Source organism: Camelus bactrianus, chromosome 2, assembly GCF_048773025.1.
Source record: "Camelus bactrianus isolate YW-2024 breed Bactrian camel chromosome 2, ASM4877302v1, whole genome shotgun sequence".
Taxonomy (NCBI): domain Eukaryota; kingdom Metazoa; phylum Chordata; class Mammalia; order Artiodactyla; family Camelidae; genus Camelus; species Camelus bactrianus.
In genome coordinates, this window is record NC_133540.1 from 134902334 (window position 1) to 134918957 (window position 16624).

Sequence of the window (16624 nt, forward strand, 5' to 3'; positions counted from 1 at the left end):
GGGTGGCCTTGCTGTCCTCTGCACCATCCCCTCCAGAGTTCAGCCACTGGGTGCTGGACATGAAACCCCGTGGTCCCAGGCCTGCTCTCTTATCTTTGCTGGTGCTGTCAGAGCCACCCATCCGGCCTGGGGCGTCCTCGCAATGTGACCCAGAGTTGGGGTGGGGACTGGGAGAAACTCTGGCTTGTTTTTGTGGCCTCTTCTGGTTGTAACAACTTTTCTTTAACCACAAAAATCTCCATTAACAGAAGGTACAGAGGCTCAGTGAGCACTCTTCCTGATTAAGTGTAGGAAAAGTAAAACCATGTTCAGCGCTTGGCTTGGAGAAGCTTCCCAAAGTGTCTGGGGCCCTTTTCTGGAGCCCAGGAATAGAAGCCATCTTTGAACTCACAATTAGGCTGGGAAGGTCAGCAAATCCTCTCTGAGCCTCAGTTTCCCTACCTGTAAGATGAGTGAGCAGGATGGCCCCTAGTCTTATACCGGGGCCAGGAGGGAAGAGCAGGGTGAGGCAGGTCCACTTTGTCCCCCCCAGAGCTGTGGCCCCCTTGGCTGGGCGAAGGCATGCCCAGAACCCTGGGAGGCTGACTAACAAGACACCCAACAATGACCGCCAGAGGCCACAAAGGGTGACGGGGAGCTAGGCAAGGCCAAGGTCTGGGCTCAGAGCTGCAAAGGACAGATCATGTGACAATAAACAGCAGAGCTGGGGCTTGAATCCAGGCCTCTCTGAACCTCAGTTTTCTCACCTGTAAAATAGGCCTCATAGCAGCTGCTCCTCTGGGCAAACTATGTCAAGTGCACCTTAGCGCCTTGCACACAGGAAGTGCTCCGTACGTGGTGAGCACCCTCCAGCCCTACGTGAGGAAGAAGGCACTCAAGCAAGTCTCAGGAGGGACAGGGACCCCTTCCGGCCTTTCCTTCATGTTGGGGTGCCATGCCTCGGGCCCCATCCACCACCAACACACACTCTAGCAACTGAGGTCCCGGGCCTGGGAGGCCAGGCGAGGCCAGGTCCTGGGGTGGGCATCTGGCAGACACAGTCCTCATCTGTCCAGGCAGCCAGAAGGACCCATCACCTGGCTCTTGGCCCCAGAAACCCCAAACCTTCCAGAGTTCAGGGCTCCCAAGTTGCTGCATGTCAGATCCAAGTGGCGGCACCCTGCGTCCTGCAGGGATCACCACCATCCCCGGCCCCGCTGGGAACTGCTTCTGATTCAAGCCCCCAGTGAAAAATTTCACAGGAAGGGAAGCTACAGCCAGTTGGGAACAGTGTGCCTCACCGGGATCCCCACGCAAGTTCAGGGCAGAGAGCTGCAACCGTAGGGAGGAGGAACTGCTCGATGCAGAACAGAAGCCCCAGGGGCCCGCTCCCCTGTGCTGCGCTGACCCCGCCCCCTGGGGCGGCTGAAGAAGAAACACCTGCAGGTGGTGCTGGATGCTTGGTTCCTGGAGGGAGATGGCTGCTGTCTCAGCCACTGCACCTCAAGGAGCCTCCCACATCCCCTGAGTGGTCTCCTGTCTCCCTCTCCTCCAGACCAACCCCCCACCTCAGATGGTCTCCCCAGTAGGGGAGGGGACATCCAAACAAAGGGCCTTCTCCAGGGAGCATTAATCACTCGCTAGTAGACATAAGTGTTTTTGTGGCTTGGATTTTACATAACAAATTCCTCATTCCCAGCAAAAAGCACAGCGAGGATCAAAATGACCCTGAGTTCCCTGCCAGCTCTGACACCCAGCTGAGTCTGTTTTTACGAGAAAAAAAAAAAAAAAAAAAGGTGGAGTCTGGAAGAACAGTCTGCTGCAGTCGGGGCAGGGCCTGAGCCAGGTATTGACCAGAGGACTTGGGCATTGGGTACCACTGTCCCCACCCATTCTTTGCCTCCTCAGGGCCTGTTCTTCCTGCTGCACTGTAGCCATGACCTCCTCCGAGAAGTCCTCCTGGAGCCTCCAGCTGGGTTCCAGGCTCCCAGCCCCTGCACACTCTGCTGCCCCAGACAGCGGGCACTGCGAGAACCTCCTGCCCAGCTGTCTCCCAGGAACCGCTGGTTAATCCAGCAGACAACACAACTGCAGACGTGAGGGGCCTGTTAGCCCTACAGCCCCACCACCCTGGACCTGACTTGTGGCAGCAGAACCTGGAGCTCTGCAGCACAGGCTCTGAGTCCAGACTGCCTGACCTGAGTCCTGTTGTGTTACCAGCTGTGCGCCCCTGGGCAAGTAAGTCATTTCGCAGCCTGCGGCCTAGAAGACAAGACCATCGGCTGCAGTCCCCGCGTGTACGCTGGTGTGGAGGCTCAGTTAGGCTGGCCACTCCTTCCCAAAGAAGCTCTGGCCTCCCAGACAAAGGTCATCTGTGCTTTATTGTGTGGCAATGGCCCCTCACGGAGCCTGCGTTGTAGCGTTCTGAGGGGGTTCCTGGGGCCAGCCCCTGCCCCCATCCCAAATGCCCCAACCCTGCCTAGCTTCCAGCCAGTGCAAGGTGGGCGTGCTGGGGGACCAGAATTCCTGTCCATGAAGTCCAGGCTAGGCTCAGGCTGGGAGGTGGGCAGGGTGGATGGGGTGGGATAGGAAAGCCCCACTGCCCCGTCCAGTTCTCTGGAGGCCAGAGCCCGGCCTAGCCCCGGGGACCCAGCCTGCTGGGTGGGGCCTGGCCTGGCAGTTTCTACACGGTGGCTGCTGGGGAGGCCCCAGGTCAGAGCTTGGTGCTGGCTCCTGATCGTCCTCTCAGGCAGGCCTGTCTCCTTCCGGGGGGCCCCCATGGTCGTCTCTGCCCGGCAGCATGTGGAGGAGGTGTCACCTGGGCCTGGCGTAGCCGTAGGGGAGCCGCAGCAGCAGGCTCTGGTGGCCGGGCAGCACGTGGGTGTGGTAGTGCTCCACCAGGCTGCCCACGCTCAGAAACAGAACGTCACCCTCCAGGTAGAATTTAGAGTCCTGGGGGGGAGGGTGGCAGGGTCAGGGGGACCGGGCCAGGTGGTCAGCTGTAACACACTGCCCAAGGGATGCAGGCAAAGTCTGCAAATAAGCCCAGAGTCGAGGGCTGATCATGCCATCTCCTTAGGGTCAGTGGAGGACACAGAAGGGCAAGGAGAGGGGGAGGCTGAGGCAGCGGAGGAGGGAGGGGGAGGGGGATGTCCGGAGGTGCTGGCCTCCGACCACCCACTGCCTATGCTCTACCAAGGAAAGTCTGCCCTGACCCCAGCCAAGCCCCAGGCCAGGGTTCCCCGCCCGTCCAGGACCCTCGGGTAGGGCCAGCCCACTCACCTTCTCAAAGATGCGGTAGTTCCTCACTTTGTTGGAGGTTTCATCCCACACGACCAGGACCTGAAGGAAGAGAAGCGGGCAATGGACGGCTCAGCCGAGAGCAGCGCTCACCTCAGGAAAGACGACAGACCTCAGAGGCCAGGGAGCAGCATGAGGGCCGGGTCCGTGGGGAAGGCTCGCCCTGCGCGTGGGCAGCAGGACTCCTGCCCTCAGACAGCCTCTGAGAAGACCTGAGTAACAGTAGCAAGTGGCTGGTCCAGTCCAGGATGAGCTCTCACAGTGGGGAAACTGAGGCTCAGTGAGGTCACACAATTCACCCTTGGAGGGGCACTGGCAGTCCTGCAGACCACCCACCACTCCCACTGCCCCAGGCACCCTCCCCTTCAATGTGTGGGAATCACCCACCCCATCAGAGTCCTGGGACCTCCAACCCTGCTTTCCCGCCTCGTGCTCATGCTGAGGGATGGGCATCACTGCACGTGGTCTCTAGTTCCTGAGAATAAATGGGGAGGGGACTGCCAGGCAGAGACCTCAAGGATGAAGCTCAGCTGAGATGCCAAATCTGAGGCTGCGTGGGGCAGTGACCAATAAACTGTACAGCCCTGTGCTCACCTGTCAGCCTGGGTGTGTGGAAGCCAGAAGACCCTACTACAGTGCAGCTGTCGGGGGGGGGGGGGTCTTTGCTCAGCAGGGTGACCTCAGGTGCCCTCCCTGGGTGCCTACCTTCCCTGACTTGGTGGAGGAGTTCCGGATGCAGTAGAGTCCGTCCTGGGGCTCTTCCCGGGGGCTTGTGGCTTTGAACAGCCTGAAGTGAAACAGTCACGTCGACAGAGGAACCACCCACAGACCACTCTCTCGGGGACCCCCCAGGCTTTCTGTCCTCCCAGCCTCTGCTGCTCAGGCCCCGAGAGCACTGGGCACCCCGAGACCCAGCTGCACAGACCCAGGGGGGACGGCCCACTGCAGCGCTGGGCTCACGCGCTCTGCTCTTTTGCCAAGCTTCTCGTGGCACTTGGCCGGGTACTGTGCCAGCAACTGCCCAGCACCAAGGCTAGTGAGGGGACCAGAGAAGCAGGAAGATGGGGTGGGGGGAGCAGCCGGGAACCTCATGTCTGTAAAAACAAAGCTTTGGAGGAAGAAGGGCTTCACGCTGACCTCTCCACTTCGCAGGATTCCATGGTGTTGATGAAGACAGAGCTAGGCAGGGGCACCTGGAGAGAGGCCGGTGGTGGTCGTGTCAGGTCTGAGCAGTGCTTGTGGCCAGCACCCTCCACCATGCCACTGGCTGCCCACCTGTGCCAAGATCCGGGGCTCTGTGCCGTGTTCATCCCCCCCAGCTCCAGGGTCCTGGGGCTCCTGGCTCGAGATGGCCAGGGAGGGGCCGCCCTGGCCTGTGGCTCTCCCGCAGCCACCCACCCACAGCTGGGACCTGGGCACGCCACTGGGCCTTGCCTTCTCATAGTCCTCATCAGAGTCCTCCCCACCAGGGCCGGCCTGTGAAGAGTCAGCCTGCGAGGGTTTCCGGGGTTTTTCAAAGGAGAAGCTCCTGAAACTCTGCCCATCAGGGGGTGACCGCCTGGGAGGGGAACAAGGACAGGAAGGCCACGTCACTGTCAGACACAGGAAAGGCCCCCACACACACCACACCCACGCACCCTCCAAATGACCACACCAGGCCTTGGAACCCAGGGGGTCTGGCTGCTACAGCCCTGGTGGCTGTCAAAGGCCCACGACCATAGAGCTCTGGAGGGGTCCATGCTGACCGCCATGGGGTGGCAGCGATGGCCTGAGGCCTGGAAGCCAGGGCTGGGGTCACAGGCAAGGGGGGGTCCTGGGCTCTGGTGGTGTCACACTGTGGACAAGTGGTCTGGATATTGGATGGAAAAGGCCCCAGGTTGAGGGGGGTGTCAGCCCCAGCTCTGCCACTGACCAACCAGAGGATGCATGTGGATGGGTCGGGCTGAAGGCACATGCCCCTCACCTGTGGCCAGGTGGTCCTAAGCCTCCAGGGCTTCGCGGGAGTTACAGGAGGGGCTGCCGGGCTGGGGGCGAGGCTGCACTGTGGCCAACCATCCCCGGCCCAAGCTGCCTGTGGCCCTCAGGGCCGGATCCAGAGAGTGACAAATGACCCAGCCTGCGCCTCTGTGGCCCCTCATGAAACACAACCACAGGTGTGGCCAAGGGCCTCCCCGGCACTTCCCAGGGGCAGAGGGAGGAGGGTGCTGGGGCAGGGCGGCTGGGGAGCATAGGATCAGTGCACCCACTCGAGGCTCGCCCCCGTGGCTCCCAGAGCCTTCACTGCTGAGGGCCCCCAACCTCTGTGGCCATGGCCAGGGGCGTGGATGACTGTGGGATCGGGGACACACCGGTGTCCTGGCCCTGCCCAGCCATGAAACACAAGTGTCTGGAGCAGGCCCTGGGGGGGGGTGTCACAGGCCTGTGCCACATTCCAGCAGGTCCCCAGTCGAGAAGGGCACACAGGCAGCCTTAGTGGCTCTGGAGCGAGGGACATATCCAGAGCCCCAGACGGGGCTGGAGAGGGCCACTCTGGGTCAGGAGGGCCTGCAGAGGCAGCGGGCTCAGAGAGGCTCCCAGCCACATACCTCCCCCCACCCTCCTTGCTCACTGTGCCCCAAGGCAGCCAAGGGCTCCAGGTCTACCACCCGTTGGGATGGGCTTCAAGGCTGGATGCCCCTTGTATCCTGGCCAGGTGGGGGGCCGCTCAGCCTAGGCAGACTGGAGCAGTCACGGACCCTTCCTTGTCCTGTGCCAGGGCTCCCAGCATGGGCTGGGTGCCAGAGGAGGGAGCCTGGGGTGCCAGCGGGAGAACAGGCCAGGGAGGGGTCCCGATGGCACCGGTGCCACAGACTCACTGGAGCTGGGGGAGGGGCGGCTTGTCTGGCCTGGGTAGGACTGCAGGCCGGGCTGTGGCCTCAGGCATGGGTAGCTTCAGTGCAGGCGGCTTGGGGGCCACAGGGGGCCCAAAGAGTCCGGGCCGGGCTGCCTCCCTTGGCGGGACCTCCTCTGCCATCTTTAGGAACTTGGGCTTGTTGGCTGGTAAGGGAGGAGGCTCAGGCATGGGTGGCCCCCGAGAGGACAGATGGAAGGACTTGAGCTTGTCACAGTTCCTGGAGACGGCAGTGGCCGTGCTGGCAGAGCTGACCCCGTGGCTGGGGATCCGGGGCTCCAGGCTGGGGCTGGTATTCTCATGGAAGGTGTTCTCAGGGAAGCAAGGTGGTTTCCGGAGGCCGGGCATGGTGGGCGGGCTGCCCAGCGGGGGGTCGCTCATCCTCCGGGAGGCAGTGGGTACCCTGGGGCTGGGCTCAATCCGCTTCAATCCCAGCAGGTCCCTCTTGGAGTCCTCAGTGGCTGAGCCAGCATCAGGGAGGCTGCGCTTAGGGGGTGGGGGTGGCAGCAGGGGGCCTGGACCCTTGGAGGTAAAGGAGTGTGTGCGAGGCACATCAGAGAAGACTGGCTTCCTGGGCGTGGGCACAGGAGGTGGGGGGTAGGCCGGCGGGTGGATCAGGGCGTCTGCAGAGCAAAGAGACCCATCTGGTGAGCAAACGTTGCCTGCTGGAGGCTGGACCAGAGCCACCTCCACCAGTAATGGATGGCAGGGGGCCAAGCAGGTGTGCGCCCCTCACAGCCTGGCCACCCTACAGCCCCGACGCCCAGCACTCCTGATGCAGCCTTCCTCCTGGGGTCCTGGCCCAGCCCACGCTACCAGCCCACCCCTTCCTCCTCCACACAGCAGCCTGTGCAAATTCCCTGAAGCCCAGATGTCACATCAGGAGCCATTAAGTTCCTGGAGAGGAAAGCAAGAGGCAGAGAGGAGGCAAGGAGGCCTCTGAGGATGGGGCCTCAGCTGTGGGAAGCTGGAATTCCCACAGAGACGAGGAAGGGTGGGCGCAGGCTAGGAGGAAAACAAGGGTTGTGTTCATGACAAGTTTAAGATGTTGTGAGACATCTATGGGACACCAAGGGAAGTATCGGGGCACACGCCCAGAGCACAGAGAGAGGGCCTGGCTGCACATGTCCACCACGTCAGCAGCCCACTGACTATGCTGGCTGTGGCCCCGGTGTGACAGGAGAAAGGTGGGAGAGGCCTGAACCCGGGTGGCCCTCCAGTCGCCTGGTGTGCGGGAGGAGCAGGGCTGGTGGAGGTGGGAGGGGGCCTGGAGCATGAGATGCCTGGTGCTGGCAGGGCAGGTGGGGACAGGGAGGGGGCACTGGGCCAAGTGCCACCCAGGGTTCCCACCCTGCAGTGGGAACCCTGACGAGAGATGTTCTGAGAGGGGGAGCCTGAGTGGCCAGACAGTGCCGGCAGGTGTGCAAAGTGCTGGGCCCCCGGAGGGCCAGGGGGAGAATGTGCAGCGAGGCCCTGTGCGCCTCCTCCAGCGGGGGCAGGGCGGACGGAGCCGGGGGCTTCCCCAGGGCTGGTGTCACAAGGCCAGAGACAGGAGAGGGTGGAGCATTTGAGTGCGGGTGCAAAGAACACGGCCTTGGGGAGAGATGTGGGCTCTGTGCTGGCCCGCAGGTCCTGGTGGGCTGGAGGCCTGTGGCAGCCAGACCTCAGAGGGAGGGAGCTGGTAGCAGGGAAGGGGGCTGGACCCGGGTGCACTTGAGGGGAGGTGGAGCTAAGAAGAGGACACAAGGGGGTTGAGGCAGGAAGAAGACAAGGTCATTGGAATAGAGGCCAAGGCACAGGGAGGCTGAAGGTGGAGAAACTGTCCCAGAAATACTGAAATGAACACGAATGAGAGGGGCTGGGGCTAGGGGAGGAGAACCGGGGGTACAGGGTGAGTGATGGGACAGTAGGCAAAGAGGGGAGAGACGGAGACAGAGGACAAACGGCAGGGGTAGGGAGTGACGGACAGAGGGCAGGACAGAGGCACAGCCCTCCCACACCGGTCCGGTGCTCCACTGTGGTATGTGAGTAAGTTAAAGGCCGGTACAAGCCTGCCTCCCTCGCTGGGCTGTGTGCTTTGGGAGGTGGGGGCGGGGGTGGGGCAGCGTGTGACCCTCTGGCTTGCGGAAGTGCTGAGAGAGCTGTCCCTCCTTCCCTAATTCTCAGCCCAGCATCCCAAGTGCGCCGCCCCCTACCACCCCGGCTAACTGCAGGAGGCAGGAGGAGCAGGTGAGCAGGACCAGTAAGGGTGTCGAGCCTCTTCTGCTCTGTTCCTCCTAATACTCGGGCCACAGTAGGGAAACTGAGGCCCGGGGTGGAGCCTGTCGGGCCTGAGGCCACCCAGAGCAGTCCCCAGTCCCCCAGCCTGGAAGGGGCCCAGGCCCCAGGCCCCAGGCCCTGCTCTTCGTTCGCCCCGAGGCCTCCCCAGCCCCCAGCTGGCCCCGCCTACCCTCAGGCCTCCCGGGCTCGGGCGAGTCGGGCTCCATGTACGAGTCGTCCTCATCGTCATGCTCGTAGTCTGAGGGGCAGACAGAGGGTCAGAGCCAGGGCGGCCCAGGCCAGCAGCACCAGGGCAGGCTGGCAGGGCGGGGTCCTCAGGACAAGGATGGGACCCGAGACCCAGGCTGCCTGGGGGGGCCAAAGGGACAGAGCAGGGAGGAAGCCAAACATGCCTCCCTCCTGGGCAGCAGCCTGAGAGGAGGACCTGGCCCAGCCCCTGCCAGTGGCCAGGCTGGAGAGGTGGTGGGGCTGTGGACGTGGGGATGCGCCTCACCCTCACTGTCCACGGGGCACGCAGAGAAGCTGATGTCTACGGGCCGCTCAACCGCTCCGTAGAAGCTGTCTGTGTCCGAGCTGGAGTCACTGAGTGCAGGGGAGGGCAGGGCGGTGAGCGCCAGGCGGGGGGCCTCTGGCACCCACATGCACGGACACGCATGACACACACAGACATGCAGACCCAGGCATGTGCACACAGACACAGACACGCAGATGTGGACAGATGCACAGGACTCACAAAGACACACGCAGAGACACATGGACGTGTAAAGATAAACACACAAGGACAGACGTGAGGGCTGTGGCGCCTCCCTCAACTCCACTGTGGTTCTAGCCACAAGGGTGCCCTGACTGCCCAGAGGGTGCCCACAGGGCTCTGGCAGGGCTTGCGGGGCAGCCTCGGTGTGCCAGCCCTCTCTGGGCCTCAGTGTCCTCATCTCCAGGGCAGGATGGACGCTGTGCGCACCCAGAGCCCCTGCTGCTTGCTGAGCCACCGCAGAGGGGACTCACTCTGGTCTCACTCCCTCGTGAGCCAGAGTGGGCGTCAGAGGCCTGAGAACCCAAAGGTCTGAGCTACTACAGACTCCGGGCCTCCTGAAAGGGCAGGTAGAAGCACCTGTAGCCCCTTCAACAAGAACCACTGATGGGGGTGTGTGCACACATGCTCACACGCTCGGGCACACACATGCAGGTGCACACCCCACACACGTGGCCCAGGCGGCACCTTCAGAAAAGCCTCGGAGGAGGGGATTCGGGGCCCAGCCCCACGGGTGAGGAGGACGGCACACATGTCAAGGTCAAGGGACCCCAGTGACACCCTGCCCGCCGTCACGCCCCAGGCCCACCTGGCCTCCAGAGGCAGCTCCTTCTTCTCATGGAAGTGGCCGATCTCCCTGCGCAGCAAGGCCATCCAGCTCTGTGGGTCAGTCAGGGCCTCAGTGGGCGCTGCTGCCAGGGCAGAGCCCTTCCCTCGCCTCTCCTAACCTCCCGTCCCTGCACCGGCTAGTCTGCACCCACCACAGGGTTTCGGGGAGACAGCCCTGGTTGGCCCTCTTGGGGCTACAGCCCCGTCAGCCCATCCAAGGCTCCCCCTGAGCCAGCGAGTTCTCAGGGTGAGGGTGCTGGCTCCGGGCACGAGGATGGAGGACCGAGGGCAGCACCCGCCCAGCACCCCATGCCCCAGCCACATCCCTCAGGGCCGGGCCAGGGCCCTGTTAGTCCCCGGCCCCCCTCACCTTGCGCTCATCCTCAGAGGAGGCGGAGAAGAACCACGTGCGGTGCTTCCTGCTGACGTGGACAATCTTGAAGGGGAAGACGTTGTTGGACGTTGTCTCCTCGGCGGCGCGCATCACCCTAAGGGCACAGGTCCAGTGGTCACCCCGGTCCCCGCCCACAGGGACGGCCTTGGCAGGGCCCCCACCCCAACCAGTTTCAGCCCCAGCACCGTGCCCCGAGGAACCGGGAAGATGTGGATGGTCGGCGGCTGACGCATGTGGGCAGAGGTGGGCAGTGAGCAGACAGGACGCTGGCGTGTGGGAGGGCTTCCAGGGCGCAGCACACGTGAGGCTCTGAGGCAAGGACATGCCACCCTTGCTGCCCATCAGGGCTTTACTTGGATGCCTTGGACCCCACCTGGCCCCGGCCCGCCTGCTGGGGGCCCTCCTGCATGGGGTTCCGTGTCAGCCTCCGCCCCACCCCTGATGCCTGGCAGGTGTCTGAGAGCATTTCTAGCAAGTGATTCACTGTGGCCGCTCCCACAGCCGGGACATGAGGTTCGCACAGAGATCACAATGTCTACCGTGGGGTGGGGGTACTGCCAGTCTGGGCACCTGGGGCAGGTATGCCCATATGACCCATCAGAGGGCCTGGACCATCCCCTGGGGCAAGAGTGCTCCCCTATCAGGTCGAAGGTGGAGTGTCGACGGAAAGGAAATGTCCCTTTCCAGGGGCCCCCAGAGCTCTAACCCACCAACTGACAACCACAGGAGCTTGGAGCCTCCCCCCTCCTCTGCCTGGGGGTCTTGCACTGGGCCAAGAGCTTGGGTGCAGGCCAGGGTCTACAGCCACTCCCAAAGGGTCTCAGTCCTGCCACTGACACCACGGACCCTGGGTTCTCATAGGAAGGAGTGGCCGGGCCCTCCTGGGAGGGCAAGAGACACAGACCAATGCCCTCAGGTGCAGGGCCTGAGTGGTATGACATCAAGACCTAGAGCCAGGAATCACCCTTGACCCCTGCTGTGCGTGTGTGTGTGTGGGTGGGCACACACAGGCTAGTATGCCCCACCCCACCCCACCCCAACTCACGGCGTGTGTGGAGGGGAGTGCCCACCTGCCCATTAGTCCCAGAGCCCCCCAAGGTCAGATCATGGCCTGACTCATGGGCCCAGTCCTTAGCGGGGACAAGGGAGCCTGGGGCAGGGCCGGGAGTGGACTGGGCTCTTGGCCATTCAGAAGGAGGCAGTGATGGGTGAGGGGGCAAGGTGGGGAGGAAGGAGGGACACAGAAGTCATTGGGCAATGACTGAATGGGGACCCTGGAGAGCAGGCTGTCCCAACCGTGAGTCAGAAAGCCTCAGCCTTGCCCTCAGGCCCTCGGCAAAGCACTCAGGTTAGACGGCAGGTCGACTCAGGGAGAAGACGAGGCTGCCCTGAGGCCAGGACGGGGGTGGAAGAGGCTGGACGTGGTCCAAAGGGGTGAGGGTGGGGCCATCTCAGGAAAGCTGGGACCTGCCTTGAACGGGAACCAGGGTGGAGCAGCTGACCGTGGGGCCCGGGGTCAGTGGGCATGGGGACACTTACCGGTTGTAGCCGCTCAGCGAGAAGGCGCCCTGCGGGGAGGCAGACGTGCTGCTCCTGAAGTAGTAGACACAGCGCTTGTGGACAATGACAAAGCGCAGGGGCCCTGCGGGCGGTGTCGGGGGCAGGGTGAGCCACGGGGCTGGGGTCGCAGGCAGGCCCCGCGCTGGGGACTACGCTCAGGGCCCTGGGAACACCAGGCCAGGACGCCTGCCTTTGAACACCACTGAATGGAAGGCAGGGAACTGGGCTGGCCTGCCGCCCCCACCCTGGGGTCTACCATGGGGCCAGATGCGGACAAGCTCATGGGCGTGCTGGCCGCTCCAGGGCAGGGGTAGAGTTGAGGGCTGTGTGGAGTCACCACAGGGCCCCTGGACTAAAGCTGGCTCGCTGCAGACAGAGTGACTGCCTGACTCACTGAACACCCTCTCGATAAGGTGAGGGCACCCTGTTCCCCACTCCCGCCTGCCCTTAGCCAGCTTCTGTCCATCCCTTTCTTAAAGCCCTGAGACCAGGAAGCAGGAAGCAGGCAGCCAAGAGTCTGTAGTTCCCATCCTGACTCCCTTTCTGGGAAATCTCTGGGCCTCCGCTGCTAGAGCTGTCACATGCAGGACAGAGCTGTTCTAGCCTGGTGGGCAGCACACCCTCATTATCAGTGGTCATGACAACTGTTTCGTGGGTGGCTGGGATCTACCTTGTCTCCCCATCAGCCTGGGGCATCACTCGGGCAGGCACCAGAAAGTGGTTAACCCAGGGGCCAGACCTACCAGGCCAACAAGGGCCCCCAGCCCCTGGCCGCAGGCTGAAGCTCCCTTGGCCAGCTGGTCAGCACTGTGCACCAAATGCCCATCTTATTTCCACCCAGTCCTGGGGGCCGGGGAGGCCAGGGGTGCCAGCACCAGGGAAAGAAGGGATACTAGCGTGGGCCCACCAGGTAAGGCAGCAGATGCTAAGCAAAAGCAGGCTGCTTGGCCCAGTTGGTCCAGTGAGGAAACGGGGCAGCAGGGCCAGGGCTCAGCCGTGTCCCCACGTCCCCTCCTTATGCTCCTCCCCACCCAGAGGACTCACATTTGAGCAGCTGCAGCTGGGTGCCACCCTTCTTGTGTAGGTAGCCAGCCTTGGCCACACCCCCAGGCATGGTTAGCAAGTTCTGGGCACCAATGGCCTTCATGGGGACAGGCCAGTGCATCTCCTCAGCCGCCATGAAGCTGCAATAAAAAAGGAAGGGGGACATGTCTCAGCCAGGGGTGGGAGACAGAAGATAGCTTAGCTGGGGGCATGCAGGAAGGACACTGCCAAGCCCCTGGAGACAGCATGAAGATTCAAGGCAGCAAGAGGTGAGTAAACCCCTTTTCTGAAGACCCAGGCAACCAGGTGGGACCCAGGGAGAGAAAAGGCCACTTGGTCCACTCCATCAGCCCTAGGTCCTTTCAGCCACACACTTGATCTCCAGGGACCCTAAGAGCCAAGTGTGTTCCTTCACTGTCATTGGCTTATTCACCACACACCTACTAAACCAGGGGCTAGGGTACAGCAGAGCATGAACTCAGGAAACCTCTGGTCCAGGTAAGTCAGGCCTTAAGCCATAACCACTCCAAGTCTGAGTGCCAAGTGAGTATATAATGGGGACTGCCTTAGATGGGAAGTCAGGGAGGGCTTCCAGGAGGAGGTGACTGGGGTCACAACCGGAAGGGAAAAGTTAAAGCGGTACAGGGACGAGGGCAGCCCCTGGGCACCCTCTCCAACAGCTCTGATGCCCCAGATGCCCCACCCTCCACTCCTGCCTGCACTTAACCAACTCCTGCCCATCCCTTTCTTAAGTCCCCGAGGCCAGAAAGCAGGAAGCAGGCAGCCAAGGGTCTGCAGTTCCCATCCCGACTCCCTTTCTGGGAAATCTCTGGGCCTCAGCTGCTAGAGTTGTCACATCCAGGACAGAGCTGATCTGGCCTGGTGGGCAGCACACCTTGCTAACAGTGGCCATGACAACCATTTGGTGGGGTGGCCGAATCTACCCGGTCTCCCCGTCAGCCTGGGGCATCACTTGGGCAGGCACCATACAGTGCATCCTGCCTGGGGGTTAACCCAGACCCACGGGACCGTACAGTCCAGGTCCCAGAGTCTCTTACTCGTGTTCCAGCTGCTTTCCCCGAAACCCGCCAGGCTGTTTCAGCTTCACACTGCCGGGCTCTGCCTGGAATGACTGCTACCCCGCTCACACGGAGGGCTCCTACCCATTCTTCAAGACTCAGATTGAGGCCCTCTTCTGTGAGGCATCTCAGTTTGGGGTCTCTCTCACCCCTGGTCCCTCTGAACAGCGCCCCTCACACCCTGCACTGTTTTATCCGTACCTCCCGCCACCCCCAACCTGGGGCCTGGTCCCTCCTGGGCTCCCAGTGCAGTTGGAAGAGCAGGTGTAGGGTCAGTCTACTGTTGAGACCCTAAGGGAGCAGTTAGGGTCAGAACCAGGGGCCCAGTGTTGCTGGAACTCCTGCCACTACAGGCCCCATTCCTAAACACACACACACACACACACACACACACACACACACAAAAGACCACTCTGCTCTTAGCAAGCCGGCAGACTCCATTAAATGTTCACCGCCTCCTGCCTCCTGGGAGGAGACCGCTCCTGGGTCCCTCCAGCCCCACCTGCACCCAAAGCCAACCCCTCTGGCCCGCGCCCCCACCAACAGTGGAGACTCCAACAAGGCGCGCCGGCCCTATGCCTGGCCACTCCCGCTCCAGGCCAGCGGGCGCGGGACAGAGTAGAGGGAGGAGGGGGCTCCGCGCCCACGCCCACCCACGGGAGGTCCTGGCAGACGGACAGGCCGGTGCCCCGCCCGGAGCCCCCAGGTCCAACCCAGGCGGGCCCACGCCCGCCTTTGTTCTCCCTGGAAGCGCCGGCTCGGTCCGGCTCGGTACTCACGGCGTCCACGCGGCGGGCACGGCTGGGTTCCGGGGGGCGGCCCGCACCCGCCTCCCCTGCGCGCACCGACACGGCCCCGGGCCGCGCACCCCGGCCGCCGCCTCGTCCCCGGCGCCCGCCTCCCGCCGGCCCCAGCCCCGCGGCCGCAGCCCCGCGCCCGCCATGCCGCCGCGCCCCCGGCCCCGCCGCCCCCCGCCCCCACCCGGCCGCCGGCTCCGCCCCTCTCGGGCGGGCCGGACGCAGGTGAGCCGGCCGCCCCGCCCCGTCCCCCCCGCGGGGCCTCAGTTTCCAGGTCCGCCGCACTGAGGACGCGGCCGCGGGGCCGGCGTCTGAGGTGCAGCCCTGGGGCAGGAAGCCACTGATGCAAACGGGGCACCGCTCCTTCACAGCCCCAACACTGCCCGTGCCCCGCGGTTGCAAGGCTCCGGCGCCCAGGCCCCAGTCCCACCCGGCTCCTGGCTGGCCCAGCCCCTGGGAAAGTGCCTTCTCCTCCCTGAGCCTATGGGGGTGAGGGCCGCCCGGCCTCCCGCGGCTGTGGTGGGGTTGAAGCTGGTCTGGGCGGCGGAGTCCCCCACCGGGCCGCAAGCTCTCAGGCTCCCACGCGGGTCTGCGGTTTCTCTGTCCCCGTCCTGGGCAGGATGCTTGGCCTATCAGACCCTGTGGGCCTCTGCCCTGGATTCCCTGCAGGCGTCAAGGGTCTGGTCCTTGGCAGCTCCCACCTGCTTGGAAATATGTGGGCATCTCTCCCAAGAGACTCCGAGGCTGGCTAAAGGCTGGTGAAGGCCCTTGCTCGCCTCCCAGGCGTTTTGCTCCTCTACCTTCCACCTGCATACAGGCTGCCACCAAGATGGGCCACCTGCGGCAGAGGGTAGCTAACACCCTGGGCTGGGCCCCCACCTAGATGTCTATACTGGGTGCCCCTCCCTGGTTTCCTGGCCTCCACCTCAGGCCAGCTCTCTGGCCTCTCACTGCAGCCTCCAGACACTGAGGCTCTGTCCTGCCCCTGTGCCTGTTTCCAGCGCTCTGGCCAGTCCCTCCCCCTGCAGCATACCCAGCCCTCTAGGCCACCTCCCCTTCTCCCAGCCACCCTGCCTGACCCCTCTCCACCACCTCCGGGCAGCCCCCACCACTTCCTCTCCTCAATCTCTTTCCTCCACCACGTTCCCCTCAGCCCACTCTCCAACATACATGCTGTTCCCATCACTGCTCTGTTTTGACTCTCCAGGACCTGCTTGTGTCCAGCTGGCTCTTCGGTATCCAGCCCCTGTGGACCTTTCTCTGCCTCCTGTGTGCCTGCACCAGCCAGACCCCATGGCTCTCCTTACTCAAATCTGCCAAGCTCCCACCCGCAGACCTCTGGCCACACTGTTTCCACTGCCTGTAGTTGCAAATGAACTACCTTAACCCTCAAGAATCAGTTCAAATGAACACCAGTCCTTCACGAACTCTTCCAAAAACAGAACAGGAAGGCACTCATTCTAAGAGGTCAGCATTACCCTGATACCAAAACCAAAAACATCACAAAAAAAGAAAACTACAGCCCCATATCCCTTGCGAATGCAGACAAAGTTTTTCACCAACAACACTGGCAAACTGAATCCAGCACCCTGTGAAAAGGCTTCTTCGCCATGCCGAGTGGGATTATCCTAGGAATGCAAGGTTGATTTAACTTCCAAGATTCAAAGAGTGTAATACAACATATCAATCAAATAAAGAACAAAACCCATACGATCCTCTCAATAGATGCAGAGAAAGCATTTGACAAAATCTGACAATCCTACAGGACGAGAACAACACTCAGCAGACCAGGAACAGGAGGAGACCTCCTCAGCCTGGTAAAGGCGTCTGCGAAGAGCCAGAGTCAACGTCGTGATCGGTGCTGAGTGACGGAAAGCTTTCCCCTAAAGTCAGGGACAAGGCAAGGACGTCTGCTCTTGTCACTTCTATTCAAACTTGTAA

The 16624-nt window shown here is 62.6% G+C and overlaps 1 protein-coding gene across 7 annotated transcripts in view; it reads right to left on the reverse strand.

Annotated features, from left to right (window-relative positions):
* Positions 1 to 2341: 2341 nt before the first annotated feature.
* The window catches only part of SH3BP2 (SH3 domain binding protein 2), a 34170-nt gene continuing 19887 nt past the window's right edge, over positions 2342 to 16624 (reverse strand). For 5 of the 7 annotated variants that reach the window (XM_074351555.1, XM_074351573.1, XM_074351559.1 and 2 more), the window contains 12 exons: positions 12808 to 12947; positions 11743 to 11845; positions 10180 to 10297; positions 9790 to 9860; positions 8943 to 9031; positions 8619 to 8687; positions 6135 to 6792; positions 4714 to 4837; positions 4417 to 4472; positions 3985 to 4066; positions 3262 to 3321; positions 2342 to 2931 (listed from right to left, as the gene is read on the reverse strand). In XM_074351555.1, the coding sequence (XP_074207656.1) occupies positions 2794 to 2931; positions 3262 to 3321; positions 3985 to 4066; positions 4417 to 4472; positions 4714 to 4837; positions 6135 to 6792; positions 8619 to 8687; positions 8943 to 9031; positions 9790 to 9860; positions 10180 to 10297; positions 11743 to 11845; positions 12808 to 12943 (1704 nt within the window). In that variant the 5' untranslated portion in view covers positions 12944 to 12947 and the 3' untranslated portion in view covers positions 2342 to 2793. Of the gene's footprint in view, positions 2932 to 3261; positions 3322 to 3984; positions 4067 to 4416; positions 4473 to 4713; positions 4838 to 6134; positions 6793 to 8618; positions 8688 to 8942; positions 9032 to 9789; positions 9861 to 10179; positions 10298 to 11742; positions 11846 to 12807; positions 12948 to 14665; positions 14830 to 16624 lie in introns of those variants that run through there. The other 2 variants (XM_074351537.1, XM_045519918.2) reach the window with 2 other exon arrangements.